Raw genomic sequence first — 19,732 nt, 5'->3', positions numbered from 1 at the left:
ATTTTATTTCAATTCATTTCATTTTAGTTCTACTTTAATTTTCATTTTCTCTCTGTTTCATTTCAATTGCATTTTACTTTTATTTCAATTTGATTTCATTTTAATGTCCTTTCGATTTCATTTTAACTTGATTTCAATTTTATTTCCGTTCCCTGTCAGCTCCATTCTGACCTTATTTCCATTTCTTTTTCATTTTCTTTTTCTTTTCTTTTCTTTTTTCCCCCCGTTTTCCTTTCCCGGGGTTCATTTGGGGGGGCAGGGAATTTTATCGTATTTTTTTAAAAAACTGGAAAAGACAAAAAAAGAGATTTCCCCGCGGGGAGGGGACGGGGACAGGACCCCTCCCCCCGGGGCGGGCCCCCCGCCCGCCCCCAGAAGCCATTTACGGGGGAGGGGCCCTGGGGGCGGTTTGGGGGCGGGGGCGCAGCCCCCACGCTGGGGTGCCCCCCAAGTCTTCCGCTCGCTCCCCTTTTTGCACAGGGGCCGCCGGCTTTGCCCCCAGATTGCTCCGGGGGGGGGGGGCTCTTTTTGGGGGGGTCTCATCCCCCCTGGGTGGGGCCCCCAAACCCGCTGGGGGCCGTGCAGGGTGGGGGGGCCAGGCCATAATTGGGGGTCTCTCTCCCCCCCCCAAATCCCCAACAGATGAAGCAATAACGAGGTGCCCCCCCCCGCAAATCCCCCTTTGAGCCGGGGGTTTGGGGGCAGACCCTAAAACAGCTTTTTATTTATTTATTTTAATTTTTTTTGGGGGGGGGGGTCCCCCATTTCCAAACACTGTACTGTAGCATCGGGGCTGGGGTCTCCCTTAATTTGGGGGGGGCACGGCCTGGGGGGTGCAATGGTGCTGGGGGTTTGGGAATGTTGGGGGGGCATAGAGAGCTGAGACCCCCCAAATTTTTTTTTTGGGGGGGTGTCAGGCCTGGCCTGTGCCCCCGCGACGTGGCCTTGTAGCGGCGGGATGGGGGTGGGCTCAGGAATTGGGGGGGCCTCGGAATTCTGGGGGTCCTCGGAATTGGGGGGTGTCTCGGAATTCGGGGGGTCCTCGGAATTGGGGGGGTCGTGCAGAGCTTTTATTTTTGTACGCGGTGGCGTTCTGTACATACTGTGAATAGCGTGGCCGGGACCCCCGGGGGGGGTCCTGGGGAGGACCCCCAAAACACACACCCCCCCAACCCCCGGGGTCCCTCCCCCGGGGGTCTCCCCCTGCCCCCTTCTCCCTCCTCCGCCATCAGCTTGAATAAAGAGGAGAAGGGACCGAGTGTGGGGGGTCTGTGCTGGGGGGGGACAGGGAACCCCTGGGGTCTTACGGCCCCCACGGCCCCCGGGGGGTCCCACGGATCAGGATCGGGCCCGGGGGGGGGGGGCATCCCAAAGGTTTTTGGGGGGGGGTCTCTGAGGCCAAGCCCGGGCCCTGAGGGGTCCCACAGACCAGGCTCAGCCCCGGGGGGGTCCCACAGACCCGGGGGGGGTCCCCCAGTCCCGGGGGGGGCCGGGGGGGGGGGGTGTCCCCACAGGCTGCCATACCATAGAGAGGAGACCTCCCAAGGCCTCCGAGCCGGCTGGAAGGTCCCCAAGGGCGCGGCCTCCTCTGCCGCCCCCCAGCGGTTATCCGCGATACCCGGCTTCCACTAAGCCAAGTGCGCATGTGCGGGGTATGCGCGTTGCGGCGAGGCTTGAGCGGCGCATGCGCGGAGCTGCCCGGCCCCGCCCCACCCGGTTCAAACGGCGGCGCGCGCGCACCGAGACCCTCCCCCCCCCCGGCGTCCCGAACCGGGAGAGCAGGTAACGGGGGGAGGGGGGGTTACCGGTCCCCGTCGCCCTGGGGGGGCCATGTCCCCCCCCCCCCCAGGCGGGTGTTTAGTGAGGGCAGGCCCGGCCCGGGCGGGTCTTTGTCCCCCGCTGGGCCCAAGGGCCCGGTTGGAGGCGTCTGAGGGGGGGCCCCGCCGTGGTGGCCTCGTGTGGGAGGGGGGTCCCCGTGTCCTTCAGAGTCCCCTCAGGCCTCCCCCACCCCCAAACCGCCGTCTCTGCCCCCCAGGGCCTGTCACCCCCGCCCCGTCACCCCCCCAGCGCCTGCCACCCCTCTTCAGGCCTCCCGCCACCCCAAACCACGGCCCCCGACCCCGCTGCGACCCCCCTCAGCCCCCCCAATCCCTGTCTCCGCTCCCCAGCCCACTGGGGTCCCCCCCGCAGACCCCCCTCCATCCCAGTCTCCCCAAACCGAGGCCTTTACCCCCCCATCTCCCCTCCCACCACAGCTCCTTTCCTTCAGCCTCGCTCCCCCCCCACTTCCCCCTCACCCCCAAACTTTGGGGTGCCACCACCCCCATAAGCCCCCTCCCCCAGCCCTGTGGGCCCCCCCGCCCCCAGGCCCCCACCATGCTGAGCAAGCGGATGCAGGAGCTGGAGGAGGTGAGCAAGGAGCTGCTGAAGGTGCTGCTGTCGGACTGGGCCGACACCCTCCTGCGCCGCAGCCTGGACAAACGGAGCCGGATGGACGACAAGCTGCTGGCCTCGCAGGCCGCGGCCGCCCAGCTGGTCAGAGGTGAGCCCCCCCGCTCCCCCTCACACAGTCCGTCCGTCCGTCCCCCCCTCCCCGGCGTCACCCTCTGTCCCCAGAGCTCACTACGGCCGAGGAGACGGTGGCAGAGACCCTCCTGGCCCAGGAGAGCGAGCTCCAGCGATGCCTCCGGAGGCTGCAGGACCTGGAAGAGGAGCTGCTTCGGGCACGGGAGGCCGGTGCCAGCCTGCAGGCCAGCTCTAGATATCCTTTTTGGGGGTGGGGTGGGGGGGAGGTGTCCCCCTTGTCCTTTTTAGGGTGTGTGTGGGGGGGTCCCCACGCACTCGGTCGTCTCCCTTCACTGCCCCACCGCCCTGCGCCGGGAGCTGGAGGAGCTGCGGGAGGAGAGCCGGCGGCTGGAGGAGGACACGGAGCGGGAAGAGGACGCCGTACCCTCCGCCACGTGAGTAAGGGAAGCGGGACGGTTAAAGGGGGGGGGGGAACGGGACACGGGGGGGACCCCAAGGCACCTCCGAGCCCCCCCCACAGGTACGTGACGCAGCTCTACTACAAGATCAGCCGCATCGATTGGGACTACGAGGCCGAGCCGGCGCAGATCAAAGGCAGTGAGTGTCCCCCAATGTCCCCCTCGCCCCCGCCATCCCCTGCCCCCTTAAACCCCCCGTGTTCTTCTCTTCCCCCCCCGCACCCCCCAAAGTCCACTACGGCCCCGACATCGCCCAGCCCATCGACATCGACGGCAACCGCCATTCCCGCTGCTTCGTCAGCGATTATTTGTGGAGCATGGTGCCGACGGCGTGGTGAGCGGCACCGGCACGGACTGGGGGGGGGGCACCGATCCCCCCCCTCGTCCCCCCAGCACCGATCCCGCCCCCGGCTTAATCACAAAAGTCTCTTTTATTCATGTAACAACGGGATTTGGAAATCATTAAAACCAGTCAAGCGGCTGCCGGGCTGGAAGGTGGGTGCGAATCCGGCTTCCCCCCCTCCCCAAAACCAGAAGGGGGGGGGGGATTTTGGGGGTGCCGCAGCCCCCCCGTGAGCTGTCCGTGTGGCTAAGCGAGGCGTGAAGGTGGCCAGCGGTGACTTCCCGGCCACCCCTCTCCCCGCCCGCCGCATTTACCCGCCGCCGTGGGGAAAAGGTGTGGGGCGGGGAGGGGGGGGGAAAACCGCAGCCCCGGTGGCTGCACCGCGGCCGGTTCTTCCCCCCCCCCACCCCCCCACCCCTCAATTCCACGGCGGCGCCGGGGTTAGCAGGGACAATCGGGTCGGTCGGTTTGTTTTCGGCACGGTTCCATGGTGATGGCCACCCCCACCCCGCTGCGTCCCGACGTCATCCGCGTCACCTCCGTCCAGGCGTCGGCGGCGGGGTCGTAACACTCCACCGAATCCAGGAACGTGTGGCCGTCGTAGCCGCCTGCGGAGACGATGACGGTTTCGGTTCTTCCTCCTTTCCCACCAAAACGGGGGGGACCCCCACCTCGAGGAAAAACACCCCCCCCCCCTACACCTACCCAAGACGTAGATCTTGCCCTGGTAGACGGTGACGCCGAGGGCGCTGCGCCGGTACCGCATGGGTGCCACGAAGGTCCAGGCGTCCGTCTCCACCTCGTAACGCTCGGTGCTGTTGAGCTGGTCCGTCCCGTCGTAGCCCCCCATGGCGTAAATGCAGTTATTGAGGGCGCAGACCCCTGAGGTGAGGTGAGGGGGGGGGGGGGCACAAACCCCTTTTTAGGTTTAAACCCTTTTTTAGGACACCCCCCCCAAAAAAAACCAAGATATTTTGGCCCGCCGCCACGTCCTCACCGGCGCCGCTGCGGATGGTGGCCATGGGGGCGATGGCTCTCCAGGCGTCGTGCTCGGGGTGGTAGCGCTCGGCGGAGCTGAGGCGGGCGGTGCCGTCGAACCCCCCCACGGCGTAAAGGAGCCGGTTCAGCACCGCCACCCCCACCCCGATCCGCCGCGTCAGCATGGGGGCCACCAGCTGCCACTCGTCCCTCTCCGGCTCGTACCTGGCCGGGGGGGTGACAGATGAGGTGACCGCAGGGACCGAGCACCGCGGAAGGGGGGGGGGGGTGTCGCTGGCACCCGTGGGGGAGCTGTGCCCCCCCCCTCCCCCCCAGGGCAGACCAGGGCTGGTGTTATTACCCCCCGGGGCAGATTTGGGACCCCCTGGGGCAGATTTGTACCCCCCCTGGGGGCAGATCTGGCCCCCCCCGGGGTTTGTGTTCTCAGCCCCAGGGCAGATTTGTGCCCCCCAGGGCAATTTTGGGGCCCCCCAGAGGCAGACCTGCCCCCCAATACAGATCTGGGCCCCCCAGGCACACTCGCCCCAGGGCTTATGTTCTCAGCCCCAGGGTCAGATTTGGGGCCCCCCAGGACAATCTGGGGGCCCCCCAGGGGCAGACCTGGCCCCCCCAAGAGAGATCTGAGCCCCCCCAGGCAGACCTGCCCCCTCCCAGGGTTTGTGTTCTCAGCCCCAGGGGCAGATCTGGGGCCCCCAGGGCAGATTTGTGCCCCCAGGGCTTGTGTTCTCAACCCAGGACAAATTTGGGCCCCCCCAGGACAATTTTGGGCCCCCCCAGGGCTTGTGTTCTCAACCCAGGACAATTTTGGGCCCCCCCAGGGCTTGTGTTCTCAACCCAGGGGCAGATTTGTGCCCCCCCGGACAATTTTGGGCCCCCCCAGGGCTTGTGTTCTCAACCCAGGGCACATTTGGGCCCCCCCAGGGCACATTTGGTGCCCCCAGGACAATTTTGGGCCCCCCCAGGGCTTGTGTTTTCAACCCAGGGCACATTTGGCCCCCCAGGACAATTTTGTGCCCCCCCAGGACAATTTTGTGCCCCCCCAGGGCTTGTGTTTTCAACCCAGGGGCAGATTTGGGACCCCCAGGACAATTTTGGGCCCCCAGGGCTTGTGTTCTCAACCCAGGGCACATTTGGGCCCCCCAGGACAATTTTGTGCCCCCCCAGGACAATTTTGTGCCCCCCCAGGGCTTGTGTTTTCAACCCAGGGGCAGATTTGGGACCCCCAGGACAATTTTGGGCCCCCCAGGGCTTGTGTTCTCAACCCAGGGCACATTTGGGCCCCCCAGGGCTTGTGTTCTCAACCCAGGGGCAGATTTGGGGCCCCCGGGCAAATTTGTGCCCCCCCGGGCAGCCCTGCCTCCCCTCCCAGGGCAGACCAGGGCTCGCCTTCCCTCCCCGTGTGTGCGCGTGTCCCCCCCCACGCCCCCTCCTCACCTCTCCACGCTGCTATGATGGATGCACCCGTGCGACCCCCCCACGGCGTAAATCATCCCGTCGATCACCCCCACGCCGATGCGGTTTCGGGGGACGCTCATGGGGGCGCAGGGGGACCACCGGTCGGTCATGGGGTTGTAGCAGTCGATGGCCGCCGAGTCCGTGTTCCCGTCGGGGGAATTGTTCCGTCCCCCCACGGCGTAAAAAAGCCCCCCCACTACGCAGCCCCCCAGGCCGCTCCGGGGGACCTGGAGGTCGGCCAGGCGGATCCAGGAGCCGTCGCGAGGGTTGTAGGCTTCCAGGTAGCTCAGAGACTGGCGGAAGTAGCCGCCGGCCGTGTAGATGAGCTGCCCCGCCGTGGGGGTCCGGCACGGCAGGACCTGGGTGGGCTTGTGGAGGGTCAAGTCCTGGAAAATCTGCGCCAGGTAGTCCTTGGAGCGGGCGTCGGAGCGGAGGATTTCGCACTTCTGCAGCTGCGTCTGGAGGAAGTGCGGGGTGAGGGAGTGGCAGCGGACGGCGCGCAGCAGGGCCTGCACGTAGGGGCGACGGCCGGGGCAGTCGCGCTTCACCCAGTTGATGCAGGCGTGGAAGACCTCGGACTCGCAGCGCACGTTCAGCTCGTCGCGGCCCACCAGGGCGACGAGCTGGCAGGGCGAGAGGTGGAAGAACTCCTCCTGCTGCGAGACCTGCGGGGCGGGGGGCGCAGGGTGAGGCGGGCGGCCGCCCGAGAAAACAACCAAAAACAGGACAAAAAGCACCCCCAAAAAAAACCAAAAACAACAAAAAAACCCCCAACAAAACAAAAACACCCCCCCAAAAAAACAAAAATGCAAAAAAAAACCAACCCCCCTCAAAAAACGCCCAAAAAACGCCCAAAAAACACCCAAAAAACAAAAACAAACACCAAAAAAACCACCAAAAAACAAAAAAAAACACCAAAAAACCAAAAACAAACACGCAAAAAACCAAAAACAAACACGCAAAAAACCAAAAACAAACACGCAAAAAACAAAAAAAACACCCAAAAAACACCCAAAAAACACCCAAAAAACACCCAAAAAACACCCAAAAAAACACCCAAAAAACAAAAACAAACACCCAAAAAACCAAAAACAAACACGCAAAAAACCAAAAACAAACACGCAAAAAACCAAAAACAAACACGCAAAAAACCAAAAACAAACACGCAAAAAACCAAAAACAAACACGCAAAAAACACAAAACACAAAAAACACCCAAAAAACACCAAAACAAAAAAAACACCCAAAAAACCAAAAACAAACACCAAAAAACAAAAAAAAAAACCCCAAAACCCCAAAAAACACACAAAAAACCAAAAACAAACAGAACAAACAAAACCAAACCCCAAAAGAAACCAACAAAAACCCCAAAAAACACAAAAACCCCACCCCCCCAAAAAACAAAACCAAACAAAATAAACCCAAAAAACCCAAAACCAAACAAACAAAACCCAAAAAAAACCACAAAAAAACCCACCCAAAAAAAAAAAACCCCAACGCCCCCCCCAGCCCCCTGCCCCCCGCAGCGCGGCGCCTCGGGCCTTCCCCGTGGGTTTGCCTCCATCTTGGGGGCTTTTTTGGGGGGGGCGGGGACCCCCGGCTCCGTGACCCCCCAACAGCCCCTATTAATGGGGTGGGGGCCCCCCGCTCTGTGCCCCCCCCGACAGCCCGTGTGAAGTGGGGTGGGGGCCACTCCCAAGCCCCCATCCCCTGGGGGGTCCCCACGGCTCCCCAGTCCCGGGGGGCTCTCCCCCAGGACCCAAAGCCCTTTGGGGGGGTCCCCACATCCCCTGTGGGCCCCCCCATTCCCTGGGGGTCTCTCCCCCATGCCCCAAAGCCCCTCGGGGGGGTCCCCACATCCCCCCATGCCCCAAAGCCCTCGGGGGGTCCTCACTTCCCTGTGGGCCCCCCATTCCCTGGGGTCTCTCCCCATGCCCCATAGCCCCTCGGGGGGTCCCCACATCCCCCATGCCCCATAGCCCCTCGGGGGGTCCCCACATCCCCCCATGCCCCAAAGCCCCTCGGGGGGTCCTCACTTCCCTGTGGGCTCCCCCATTCCCTGGGGTCTCTCCCCATGCCCCAAAGCCCCTCGGGGGGGGTCCTCACTCCCCCCATGCCCCAAAGCCCCTCGGGGGGTCCTCACTTCCCTGTGGGCCCCCCATTCCCTGGGGTCTCTCCCCATGCTCCAAAGCCCTCGGGGGGGGTCCCCATGGCTCCCCATGCCCCATAGCCCCTCGGGGGGTCCCCACATCCCCCCATGCCCCAAAGCCCCTCGGGGGGGGGTCCCCACATCCCCCCATGCCCCATAGCCCCTCGGGGGGGGGTCCCCACATCCCCCATGCCCCAAAGCCCCTCGGGGGGTCCCCACGACTCCCCATGCCCCATAGCCCCTCGGGGGGTCCCCACATCCCCCATGCCCCAAAGCCCCTCGGAGGGGGTCCTCACTTCCCTGTGGGCCCCCATTCCCTGGGGTCTCTCCCCCATGCCCCATAGCCCCTCGGGGGGTCCCCACATCCCCCCATGCCCCATAGCCCCTCGGGGGGGTCCCCATGGCTCCCCATGCCCCATAGCCCCTCGGGGGCATCCCCACATCCCCCCATGCCCCAAAGCCCCTCGGGGGGGGGTCCCCACTTCCCTGTGGGCCCCCCCATTCCCTGGGGGTCTCTCCCCCAGGACCCAAAGCCCTTTGGGGGGGTCCCCATGACTCCCCATGCCCCATAGCCCCTCGAGGGGGGGTCCCACATCCCCCATGCCCCATAGCCCCTCGAGGGGGTCCCCACATCCCCCATGCCCCATAGCCCCTCGAGGGGGGTCCCACATCCCCCATGCCCCATAGCCCCTCGGGGGGTCCCACATCCCCCATGCCCCAAAGCCCCTCGGGGGGGGGGTCCTCACTTCCCTGTGGGCCCCCCCATTCCCTGGGGGTCTCTCCCCCATGCCCCAAAGCCCCTCGGGGGGGGTCCCCACGACTCCCCATGCCCCATAGCCCCTCGGGGGTCCCCACATCCCCCATGCCCCAAAGCCCCTCGGGGGTCCCCACATCCCCCATGCCCCAAAGCCCTCGGGGGGTCCTCACTTCCCTGTGGGCCCCCCCATTCCCTGGGGGTCTCTTCCCCATGCCCCATAGCCCCTCGGGGGGTCCCCACATCCCCCATGCCCCAAAGCCCCTCGGGGGGTCCCCATGGCTCCCCATGCCCCAAAGCCCCTCGGGGGGGGGTCCTCACTTCCCTGTGGGCCCCCCATTCCCTGGGGTCTCTCCCCAGGACCCATAGCCCCTCGGGGGTCCCCACATCCCCCATGCCCCATAGCCCCTCGAGGGGGTCCCCATGGCTCCCCATGCCCCATAGCCCCTCGGGGGGTCCTCACTTCCCTGTGGGCTCCCCATTCCCTGGGGTCTCTCCCCCATGCCCCAAAGCCCTCGGGGGGTCCTCACTCCCCCATGCCCCAAAGCCCCTCGGGGGGGGGTCCTCACTTCCCTGTGGGCCCCCCCATTCCCTGGGGGTCTCTCCCCCAGGACCCAAAGCCCTTTGGGGGGTCCCCATGACTCCCCATGCCCCAAAGCCCCTCGGGGGGGTCCCCATGGCTCCCCATGCCCCATAGCCCCTCGAGGGGGGTCCCACATCCCCCATGCCCCAAAGCCCCTCGGGGGGCTTCTTGCTTCCCCTGGGCCCCCCATTCCCTGGGGGTCTCTTCCCATGCCCCAAAGCCCTCGAGGGGGTCCCCATGGCTCCCCATGCCCCATAGCCCCTCGGGGGGGTCCCCATGGCGCCCCATAGCCCCTCGGGGGGGTCCCCACGACTCCCCATGCCTCATAGCCCCTCGGGGGGTCCCCACATCCCCCATTCCCCATAGCCCCTCGGGGGGGTCCCCATGGCTCCCCATGCCCCATAGCCCCTCGGGGGGTTCTTGCTTCCCCTGGGCCCCCCCATTCCCTGGGGGTCTCTTCCCCATGCCCCAAAGCCCCTCGGGGGGTCCCCACATCCCCCATGCCCCAAAGCCCCTCGGGGGGTCCTCACTTCCCTGTGGGCCCCCATTCCCTGGGGTCTCTCCCCAGGACCCAAAGCCCTTTGGGGGGTCCCCATGACTCCCCATGCCCCAAAGCCCCTCGAGGGGGTCCCCACATCCCCCATGCCCCAAAGCCCCTCGAGGGGGTCCCCATGGCTCCCCATGCCCCAAAGCCCCTTGGGGGGTCCCCACATCCCCCATGCCCCAAAGCCCCTTGGGGGTCCTCACTTCCCTGTGGGCCCCCCATTCCCTGGGGTCTCTCCCCATGCCCCAAAGCCCCTCGGGGGTCCCCACATCCCCCATGCCCCAAAGCCCCTCGGGGGGTCCCCACATCCCCCCATGCCCCAAAGCCCCCGGGGGGTCCCCACGCCCCCCTCACCTCCCCGAAGTGCATGTAGATGTACTCGCGCGCCTTCTGGTGCAGCTCGAGGCAGCCGATCTGCTCGGCGAAGTTGGCGATGCCGATGGCGTTGCTGGGGTGCAGCTGCTGCACCAAGAAGTCGCAGCAGGCGCGGACGACGCTGTCGATCTGGTACATGACGGCGCCGTTCATGACGTGGAGGACGCACTTCTCCCCCACCGAGATGGACGCCGTGTAGGCGAACTCCACCAACCTCTCCATCACGTGGGGGTGAACCCCCTCGATGGGGATGACTTCCATCCCTCGCTCCCGTAAGCCCGTCGTAAACATGGCTTTAAAAACCGGACTGGAAGAAGCCAAAACGATTTTATGGGCCGGGAAATCGGCGGGCGGGACGTCGTGGCGGTAGCGGACGCGGAGGGTGACGTCGCAGAGCTGCCCGTCCAAGCGGAGTTGGTTCATGATGGCCAAGGCGGCTTTGGGGTGCTCCTCCAGGCTGTAGCTGAAGGACCCCGACCCCCCCGGGGAGGGGGTCACCTCCGCCTGGCATTCGGGGGCGGGGGGCCGACATGGCGCCAGCATCGCAGGCCCCCCGCCCTGGGGTGGGGGGCTAGGAGGGGCGGGGGGGAGGAGAACCTGCGGAGAGAGGGGAGAGGGTTAGAGGGGGGGGAAACTGAGGCACGGGGAGGGGGAGCCCCCAGTTCGGCCCCAGTGTGTGCTGGGGAAACTGAGGCACGGGGGCGGGGGGGAGGGGGGAGAGGGAAGGGACCCCCCCAGATCAGCCCCGGGTCGTGCTGGGGAAACTGAGGCACGGGGGGGGCGGGGGGGGAGGGAAGGGACCCCCCCAGATCAGCCCTGGGTCGTGCTGGGGAAACTGAGGCACAGGGAGGGGGGAGGGAAGGACCCCCAGTTCGGCCCCAGTGTGTGCTGGGGAAACTGAGGCACGGGGGCGGGGGGGGAAGGGACCCCCGGATCAGCCCGGGGTCGGGCTGGGGAAACTGAGGCGGGGGGGGGGGGCGGGGGGGAGCCCCCCAGTTCGGCCCCAGTGTGTGCTGGGGAAACTGAGGCACGGGGGGCGGGGGGAGGGGGAGAGGGAAGGGACCCCCAGATCAGCCCCGGGTCGTGCTGGGGAAACTGAGGCACGGGGGGCGGGGGAGCCCCCAGTTCGGCCCCAGTGTGTGCTGGGGAAACTGAGGCACGGGGGGGGCGGGGGGGAGCCCCCCAGTTCGGCCCCAGTATGCGCTGGGGAAACTGAGGCACGGGGGGTCGGGGGGGAGGGAAGGGACCCCCCCAGATCAGCCCCGGGTCGTGCTGGGGAAACTGAGGCACGGGGAGGGGGGAGAGACCCCCCCCCAGTTCAGCCCCAGTATGCGCTGGGGAAACTGAGGCACGGGGATGGGGGGGTCAGAGGGAAGGGACCCCCCACGCACCCACTGGGGAAACTGAGGCACGGGGGGGAGGGACCCCCAGATCAGCCCTGGGTCGTGCTGGGGAAACTGAGGCACCGGGGGGGGGGGGGGGGCAGAGAATGGGGTCAGAGGGAAGGGACCCCCCCCAAATCATCCCGGCACCCACTGGGGAAACTGAGGCGGGGGGAGGGTCAGAGCGAAGAGATACTTCCCCACCCCACCCCCACCCCGGCCACCCCACCACCCACTGGGGAAACTGAGGCACGGGGGGGTCTGTCCCCAGTCCCCCCCCCCATTTCCACTTGCAGGCCCCCTCCCCGCCCCCATCCTCCCTCCCGGTGTGGGGGGGTCCGTCCCCACCCGTGCCCCGCCGTGTTTATGGGAGGGGGTGCAGGCAGCCACGAACCCCCCTCCCCCAAATCCCCCTCCCCTCATTCCGGGGAGGGTCCTGGGGCGGGGCGGGGTCCGGGGGTCCCGGGGGTCCCGGGGTCTCACCCGGCCATGGCGCGGTCCCGGTGGCGGCGGGGGGCGGGGGCCGTGACTAAGCAGCGCGCGGAGCCCCCGCCGCGGTAAAAGTCCCGGCGGCCACGCCCCCCCCGGCGCGACGTCACCGCCGCCGCGCCCCCCCCCCTCCCCGCCAGAATAAGAGTCCGCGGTGGAGCCGGCCCCGGAGGCGTCACGGGGGGGGGGGGGACACCTGGGGTCACCCGTGGGGGTGTGGTCGTGTCACCGGGGTGGGAGGGGCTCCCGGTGTCGTGTCCCCCCCCCTCGGGGGGTGGGGTCCTGCCGGTGTCCCCCGGGGGTGTCCCCGTGTCCCCTCTCGCGTCATCCATGGATGTCCCCGTGTCCCCTCTCAGTGTCCCCCGGGGGTGTCCCCGTGTCCCCGGGGGTGGAGTCCTCCCGGTGTCCCCCGTGGGTGTCCCCTCCCACTTCCCCTCCCATGTCCCCCGTGGGTGTCCCCTCCCAGTGTCCCCCGTGGGTGTCCCCGTGTCCCCTCTCGCGTCATCCATGGATGTCCCCGTGTCCCCTCTCAGTGTCCCCCGGGGGTGTCCCCGTGTCCCTGGGGGTGGAGTCCTCCCGGTGTCCCCTCCCGTGTCCCCCGTGGGTGTCCCCTCCCAGTGTCCCCCGTGGGTGTCCCCGTGTCCCCTCTCGCGTCATCCGTGGATGTCCCCGTGTCCCCTCCCGTGTCCCCCGAGGGTGTCCCCGTGTCCCTGGGGGTGGAGTCCTCCCGGTGTCCCCCGTGGGTGTCCCCTCCCACTTCCCCTCCCATGTCCCCCGTGGGTGTCCCCTCCCAGTGTCACCCGTGGGTGTCCCCATGTCCCTGTCGCGTCATCCGTGGATGTCCCCGTGTCCCCTCCCAGTGTCACCCGTGGGTGTCCCCATGTCCCTAGGAGTGAAGTCCTCCCGGTGTCCCCCGTGGGTGTCCCCTCCCACTTCCCTCCCATGTCCCCCGTGGGTGTCCCTCCCAGTGTCCCCTGTGGGTGTCCCCGTGTCCCCTCTCGCGTCATCCATGGATGTCCCCGTGTCCCCTCTCAGTGTCCCCCGGGGGTGTCCCCGTGTCCCTGGGGGTGGAGTCCTCCCGGTGTCCCCCGTGGGTGTCCCCTCCCACGTCGTGTCCCCTGTCGATGTCCCGTGTCCCCTCCCGTGTGCTCCGTGGGTGTCCCTGTGTCCCCTCCCAGTGTCACCCTCGGGTGTCCCCATGTCCCCGGGGGTCGGGTCCTCCCGGTGTCCCCCGTGGGTGTCCCTTCCTGCGTCCCCTCCCGTGTCCCCCGTGGGTGTCCCCGTGTCCCCTCCCAGTGTCACCTGTGGGTGTCCCCACATCCCTGCGGGTGGAGTCCCCCGCGGGTGTCCTCCCGGTGTCCCCCGTGGGTGTCCCCGTGTCCCCTCTCGTGTCATCCGTGGGTGTCCCCGTGTCCCCTCTCAGTGTCCCCCGGGGGTGTCCCCGTGTCCCTGGGGGTGGAGTCCTCCCGGTGTCCCCTCCCGTGTCCCCCGTGGGTGTCCCCTCCCGTGTCCCCGCGCTGTCGCGGCCGGGCGGGCTCCCAGAAGGGCTTTTATTAAAAACTCGGTACAAAACGGGGGGGGGGGGGAAGAGCCGGGGGACGCGGGGACAGGGACGGGGACGGGGACAGGGACGGGGACGGGGACAGGGACCCCAGCCCCCCGGTACCCGCCAGCCTGGGCGGGGGGGGGACGACAGCGTCCTCGCAGTGACACGGGTGGGGACAGGGACCGGGACCGGCAAAGGGCGGGGCCGGGGCCGGGGCCACGGGTGGGGACAGGGCCACGGGTGGGGACAGGGACAGGGCCACGGGTGGGGACAGGGCCACGGGTGGGGACAGGATAAGGACACGGGTGGACAGAGGGACCAGGGGTGGGGACAGGGACGGGCCGGGGACAGGGACCCAGCACCAGGGACGATGCCGGGACCCTGCGGGCCCCCACGCCCCCCTCACCCCGGTGCCCCCCTTCCCTCCCCAGCGCCCCCCGCCCCGCTCGTGTCCCCCCGCCCCGCTCGCGTCCCCCCTCCGCCTGGCCGACGACCTCCCGGACGGGCTCCCGCTGCCCCCGCCCCCAAGCTGGGGATCCCCAACGTGCCGCCGCCGCGACCCCCGGCGTCCGGCCCCCCCGGCCCGGCCCGGCAGCAGCCCCCCCGCAGCAGGCGGAGGACGGCCCGGCACATCTCGCGGCTGGTGCCGGTGTAGATGAGGGGGTTGAGCAGGGAGTTGGCCATGGCCAAGCCCAAGAAGTAGTCGGCGTGGTAGAGCACGGCGCAAGCGCGCGGGCAGCACCAGGCGTCCAGGAGGAGGAGGAGGAAGAGGGGCGACCAACAGGCGATGAAGGTCCCCACCACCACCGTCACCGTCTTCAGCAAAGCCGGCGACTTCGGCGACGGGCGGAGGTTGGCCGAGCGCCGGACGGCGCGGTACAGGCGAGCGTAGAGGACGACGATGGTGAGGAGGATGGCGAGGAAGACGGCGACGCAGAAGAAGACGTAGCGCTTGGAGTAGAGGGGGAGGACGGTGGAGCAGGCGGGGAGGTCGCCCAGGCAGTTCCAGCCCAACCCCGGCAACGCCGCCAACGCCACCGACACCCCCCAGCTCGCCGCCACCAGCGACCACATCCGTCCCCTCTTGTCCCCCCGCGTCACCCGTACCCGCGCCATGGTGAGGTGCCGCTCCACGGCGATGGCCAGCAAGCTCAGGACCGAGGCGGCCAAGGTGAGGAAGACTCCGCCTTCCCGCAGGAACCACAACGCCGGCGTCAACCGCAAGGTGTTGGCGCCGGAGAGGACGATGTTGGCGGTGTAGGCGACGCCGGCCAGCAGGTCGGAGAGGGTGAGGTTGCCCAGCAGGTAGAACATGGGCGAGTGGAGCTTCTTGGTCCTCCAGATGGTCACCAGCACCACCAGGTTCTCCACCACGATGAAACCGCAGACGAGGAGGAAGAGGAGGGTCTCGGGGCGCAGGCCCCCCCGGTAGCGCCCGGCGTGCAGCTTCCCGGTGTAGTTGTAGTGGAGGGTGAGAACCGCGTCCTCGGGGAAGGGCCCCGGCGCCATGCTGGGGGCGGGGGGGGCTACATGGCGGGGAGCTGGGGGGGGAGACGGGCGGTGAGCGTGGGCGCGCTTGCAGGCGCGCGCCCCAAATGATCTGTGCGCGCGTGCGCGCTTGCAAGCGTGCGCCCAAAAGGGTCTGTGCGTGTGCGCGCGCTTGCAGGCGCGCGCCCCAAAAGGGTCTGCGTGCATGTGTGCGCTTGCAGGCGCGCGCCCCAAATGATCTGTGCGCGCGTGCGCGCTTGCAAGTGTGCGCCCAAAAGGGTCTGTGCGTGTGTGCGCGCTTGCAGGCGCGCGCCCCAAAAGGGTCTGCGTGCATGTGTGCGCTTGCAGGCGCGCGCCCCAAAGGGTCCCGCGTGGGTGTGAGCTTGCAGGCGCGCGCCCCAAATGATCTTTGTGTGCGTGCGCGCTTGCAGGCGCGCGCCCCAAAGGGTCCCGCGTGGGTGTGAGCTTGCAGGCGCACGCCCCAAATGATCTGTGCGTGCGTGCGCGCTTGCAAGCGTGCGCCCAAAAGGGTCTGTGCGTGTGCGCGCGCTTGCAGGCGCGCGCCCCAAAAGAGCTGCGTGCACGTGCATGCGCGCGCACTTGCAGGTTTGCACCCCAAATGGCCCCACGAGGATGTGAGCTTGCAGGCGCGCACCCGCAAGGGTCTGCACACGTGTGCGCGCTTGCAGGTTTGCACCCCAAATGGCCCCACGAGGATGTGAGCTTGCAAGCGCGCACCCCAAATGATCTGTGCGCGCGTGCGCGCTTGCAAGCGTGCGCCCAAAAGGGTCTGTGCGTGTGCGCGCGCTTGCAGGCGCGCGCCCCAAAGGGTCCCGCGTGGGTGTGAGCTTGCAGGCGCGCGCCCCAAATGATCTGTGCGCGCGTGCGCGCTTGCAAGCGTGCACCCAAAAGGGTCTGTGCGTGTGCGCGCACTTGCAGGCGCGCGCCCCAAAAGAGCTGCGTGCACGTGCATGCGCGCGCACTTGCAGGCGCGCACCCCAAATGGCCCCACGAGGATGTGAGCTTGCAGGCGCGCACCCGCAAGGGTCTGCACGCGTGTGCGCGCTTGCAGGTTTGCACCCCAAATGGCCCCACGAGGATGTGAGCTTGCAAGCGCGCACCCCAAATGATCTGTGTGCGCGTGCGCGCTTGCAAGCGTGCACCCAAAAGGGTCTGCGCGCGTGTGCGCGCGTCCAGTCGTGCACCCTAAAAGAGCTGCGTGCACGTGCATGCGCGTGCACTTGCAGGTTTGCACCCCAGATGGTCCCACGAGGATGTGAGCTTGCAAGCGCGCACCCACAAGGGTCTGCACACGTGTGCACGCTTGCAAGCGCGCACCCCAAATGGCTTGTGCACGAGCGTGCACTTGCAGGCGTGCGCCCAAAAGGGTTCCACGTGGATGTGAACTTGCAAGCGCGCACCCAAAAGAGCTGCGTGCGCGTGTGCGCGCTTGCAGGTGTGGACCCCAAATGGTCCCACGAGGATGTGAGCTTGCAAGCGCGCACCCCAAATGGCCTGTGCACGAGCGTGCACTTGCAAGTGTGCACCCAAAAGAGTCTGTGCACGTGTGCACGCTTGCAGGCGCGCGCCCCAAATGGTCCCACGTGGATGTGAGCTTGCAAGCGCGCACCCCAAAAGGGTCTGTGTGCGTGTGCGCGCTTGCAAGTGCGCACCCCAAATGGCCTGTGCACGAGCGTGCGCTCACAAGCGTGCACCCCGAGGGTCTCACGTGAGCGCGCGCTTGCAGCCGCATCCCAAGCTGTCTCACAAGCGCGTGCTTGCAGACACACGCCCCGGAGGGTCTGCGTGCTTGTGCGTGCTTGCGAGCGTGCACCCCAAAGGGTTTCACGTGAGCGTGCGCTCACAAGCGCGCACCCCAGAGGTCTCATGCGAGCGTGCGCTTGCAAGTGTGCACCCCAAAGGGGCTGTGTGCGAGTGCACGCTCGCAAGCGTGCACCCCAAAGGATCTCACGTGAGCGCGCGCTCACAAGCGTGCACCCCAAGGGTCTCACGTGAGCGCGCGCTCACAAGCGTGCGCCCCAGAGGTCTCATGCGAGCGTGCGCTTGCAGGTGTGCACCCCAAAGTGTATCACCTGAGTGCACGCTCGCAAGCGTGCACCCCAAGGCTATTGCGTGAGCGTGCACTCCCAAGCGTGCACCCCGAAGCGTCCGCGTGCGCGCTCGCGAGCCTGCGCACGGCGCGGGGCCCGCGCACACGCGTGTGCTCGCGGGCGCGCGCCCCAAAGGGGCCGCGCGCGCTCGCGTGGGTGCTGCCCCACGGGGCCCCTGCCCACCCGCCCACGCGCCCCACGGGCCCGGGCGAGCGGCGGGGGCCGCCGCGGGGTCCCCCCGTGGGGGGGACCTGCCCAGGTATTTGGGGTGGGACGGGTGCGGCCGGGCCCCACGGCGCCGGTGGGTCCCACCCTGCGCCCCACGGGAGGAGATGGGGGGCGGGGGGGGATGGGGGCAGCCGGTGCGGCGGGGGCAGCAGCCGTGGGGCTGGGAGGATGGGGGTCAGGGCGGCTGTGGGGCAGGATAATGGGGTGTCTGGGTTGCTGTGGGGCAGGATGATGGAGGTCAGGGCAGCCGTGTGGCAGGATAATGGGGGTCAGAGTGGCCGTGGGGCAGGACGATGGGGATCAGGGAGATGTGGGGCAGGATAATGGGGTCAGAGCGGCCGTGGGGCAGGATGATGGGGGTCAGAGTGGCTGTGGGGCAGGATGATGGGGGTCAGGGGAGGTGTGGGGCAGGATAATGGGGGTCAGAGCGGCCGTGGGGCAGGATGATGGGGGTCAGGGGAGGTGTGGGGCAGGATGATGGGGCTCCCCACAGCCGTGGGGCCGCCACGCAGCTCCATTCCCCGCCGTGGGGCAGGCGGGGGGCTCCCGGGGCCGCCCCGCCAACGCCGGGGGGCTCCGTTCCCGGCCTCCCCCGCCCCCCTCCGTGCCTCAGTTTCCCCCGTGCCCCCCCCGGTGTTCCCCCTCCCCCCGGGGCCGTTCCCGCGGGGGTGGGGGAGGGGGGGTCCCCGCCCGCCCCCCGGACTCACCGCGGTCCCGGCTCCGCTCCGCCGCTCCGCGCTGGCTCCGGTGGGGCGCGGCGGGGCCGGGCGGGGCCGGGCGGGGCCGGGGGGCGGGCGGCTCCTCCCCCCCCGCGCCCCCTCCCCAGTGCGGGACCCCCGGGTGCACCGGCCCCTGCCCCACCCGGGGCTGAGCCCCCAAATCCCCCCCGTGCCCCCCAGCCCCTGCCCGACCCACGCAGGAGCCCCCAGATGTGAACGAGCCCCCAGATGTGCCCAACCCCCCACATATGCCCGAGCCCCCCAGACCTGCCCAACCCCCAGATGTGCTCCCCACCCCCAGATGTGCCCCCCAGATGTGCTCCCTGCCCCCCAGATGTGCCCCCCAGATGTGCTCCCTGCCCCCCCAGATGTGCTCCCCCAGATGTGCCCCAGCCCCTCTGGAGCCCCCGTACCCCCATGGACCCCCCCTCGCCCCCCCCAGCCCCCGCCGCCGTGCCACGTGGGGCAGCCCCACTGCCGAACCGGTTGGGCCTCCCGCCGCCGCCAGTGTCTGTCTGTCCGTCCGTCTGTCCGGGCAGGCCCCAACCTGCACCCCCGCCCCACACGGGGAACCCCAAGCTCCCACGGGCTGTGGGGCACAGACACCTGGGTCCCATGGATGGGGGGGCTATGGGGCCAGGACGCCTGGGGCCCACGGGGTGGGGATCTATGGGGCTCAGACACCTGGGGCCCACGGGGTGGGGGATCTATGGGGCGCAGACACCTGGGGCCCACGGGGTGGGGGATCTATGGGGCGCAGACACCTGGGGCCCACGGGGTGGGGGATCTATGGGGCGCAGACACCTGGGGCCCACGGGGTGGGGATCTATGGGGCGCAGACACCTGGGGCCCACGGGGTGGGGGATCTATGGGGCGCAGACACCTGGGGCCCACGGGGTGGGGGATCTATGGGGCGCAGACACCTGGGGCCCACGGGGTGGGGGATCTATGGGGCGCAGACACCTGGGGCCCACGGGGTGGGGGATCTATGGGGCGCAGACACCTGGGGCCCACGGGGTGGGGGGCCGGGCAGGGCTCCCCCCCACTGCGGGTGCTGGGAACCCCCGCGGGCGGGGGCAGGCGCTGGGCTTGGCGCTGCCAAAGGCGCCCGCGGCACCGCGGCGCACCCAGCCCCACACCCAGCCCCACAGCTGCCGTGGGGTGGGGTCCCTGCGGTTGTGGGGTGCTGGAGCCTGAGGCTCCCCGGTCCCATGGTGCCTGCACCGGCACCGGCCCCACATCGATCTGTGGGGCTGGCACCCCTCCGTGGGGCCGGCACTGCCATCTGTGGGGCTGGGCCCCCTCTCCATGGGGCTGGACCCCCTCTCCGTGGGGCTGGGACCCCTCTCTGTGGGGCCGGCACCCCTCACCGGCACCGGCCCCACATCGATCTGTGGGGCTGGCACCCCTCCGTGGGGCCGGCACTGCCATCTGTGGGGCTGGGCCCCCTCTCCATGGGGCTGGGCCCCCTCTCCGTGGGGCTGGGACCCCTCTCTGTGGGGCCGGCACCCCTCCGTGGGACCGGCACTGTCATCCGTGGGGCTGGGACCCCTCTCCATGGGGCCAGCCCTGCCATCTGTGGGG

General features: G+C 68.4%; 3 protein-coding genes across 6 annotated transcripts; 1 reads left to right on the top strand and 2 right to left on the bottom strand.

Moving 5' to 3' along the window:
* Positions 1 to 1,680: 1,680 nt before the first annotated feature.
* Positions 1,681 to 3,465, top strand: SPC24 (SPC24 component of NDC80 kinetochore complex). The gene is made up of 6 exons (XM_072848569.1): positions 1,681 to 1,782; positions 2,368 to 2,542; positions 2,617 to 2,761; positions 2,868 to 2,960; positions 3,047 to 3,123; positions 3,216 to 3,465. Exons 2-6 carry the CDS (start codon positions 2,377 to 2,379, stop codon positions 3,320 to 3,322), a joined length of 588 nt encoding a protein of 195 aa, XP_072704670.1. The 5' UTR covers positions 1,681 to 1,782; positions 2,368 to 2,376; the 3' UTR covers positions 3,323 to 3,465.
* On the bottom strand, positions 3,397 to 10,765 carry KEAP1 (kelch like ECH associated protein 1). 4 transcript variants are annotated; one of them, XM_072848543.1, is made up of 5 exons: positions 10,165 to 10,765; positions 5,761 to 6,446; positions 4,325 to 4,530; positions 4,033 to 4,209; positions 3,397 to 3,935 (listed from the first exon to the last, which is right to left on the bottom strand). In XM_072848543.1, exons 1-5 carry the CDS (start codon positions 10,726 to 10,728, stop codon positions 3,769 to 3,771), a joined length of 1,800 nt encoding a protein of 599 aa, XP_072704644.1. In that variant the 5' UTR covers positions 10,729 to 10,765; the 3' UTR covers positions 3,397 to 3,768. The 4 variants fall into 4 exon arrangements, with proteins under 4 accessions (XP_072704644.1, XP_072704646.1, XP_072704647.1 ...); XM_072848545.1 differs by having other exon boundaries at positions 4,033 to 4,150; XM_072848546.1 differs by having other exon boundaries at positions 5,761 to 6,239.
* S1PR5 (sphingosine-1-phosphate receptor 5) lies at positions 10,757 to 18,211 on the bottom strand. Its single transcript, XM_072848321.1, has 3 exons — positions 18,137 to 18,211; positions 14,106 to 15,143; positions 10,757 to 10,782 (listed from the first exon to the last, which is right to left on the bottom strand). The coding sequence occupies exons 2-3, from the start codon at positions 15,109 to 15,111 to the stop codon at positions 10,757 to 10,759; spliced, it is 1,032 nt and encodes a 343-aa protein (XP_072704422.1). The 5' UTR covers positions 15,112 to 15,143; positions 18,137 to 18,211.
* Positions 18,212 to 19,732: the final 1,521 nt, after the last annotated feature.

This window comes from Ciconia boyciana, chromosome 31 (assembly GCF_034638445.1).
Source record: "Ciconia boyciana chromosome 31, ASM3463844v1, whole genome shotgun sequence".
In the NCBI taxonomy this organism is placed as follows: Eukaryota; Metazoa; Chordata; class Aves; order Ciconiiformes; family Ciconiidae; genus Ciconia; species Ciconia boyciana.
Note: the sequence above shows the minus strand (reverse complement) of the source record. Positions and strands in the feature narration are given on the sequence as shown.

Excerpts from the sequence above, each read along its gene's own strand:
- S1PR5 (XM_072848321.1), bottom strand. The coding sequence starts at position 15,111 with ATGGCGCCGGGGCCCTTCCCCGAGGACGCGGTTCTCACCCTCCACTAC. Across the intron at positions 10,783-14,105 it reads GGCGGGGGCAGCGGGAGCCC|GTTCTCCTCCCCCCCGCCCC; the intron begins GTCCGGGAGGTC and ends CTCTCTCCGCAG.
- KEAP1 (XM_072848543.1), bottom strand. The coding sequence starts at position 10,728 with ATGCTGGCGCCATGTCGGCCCCCCGCCCCCGAATGCCAGGCGGAGGTG. Across the intron at positions 4,531-5,760 it reads CATCATAGCAGCGTGGAGAG|GTACGAGCCGGAGAGGGACG; the intron begins GTGAGGAGGGGG and ends CCCCCCGGCCAG. Across the intron at positions 3,936-4,032 it reads GGGCAAGATCTACGTCTTGG|GCGGCTACGACGGCCACACG; the intron begins GTAGGTGTAGGG and ends TCGTCTCCGCAG.
- SPC24 (XM_072848569.1), top strand. The coding sequence starts at position 2,377 with ATGCTGAGCAAGCGGATGCAGGAGCTGGAGGAGGTGAGCAAGGAGCTG. Across the intron at positions 2,543-2,616 it reads GGCCGCCCAGCTGGTCAGAG|AGCTCACTACGGCCGAGGAG; the intron begins GTGAGCCCCCCC and ends CTCTGTCCCCAG. Across the intron at positions 2,961-3,046 it reads GACGCCGTACCCTCCGCCAC|GTACGTGACGCAGCTCTACT; the intron begins GTGAGTAAGGGA and ends CCCCCCCCACAG.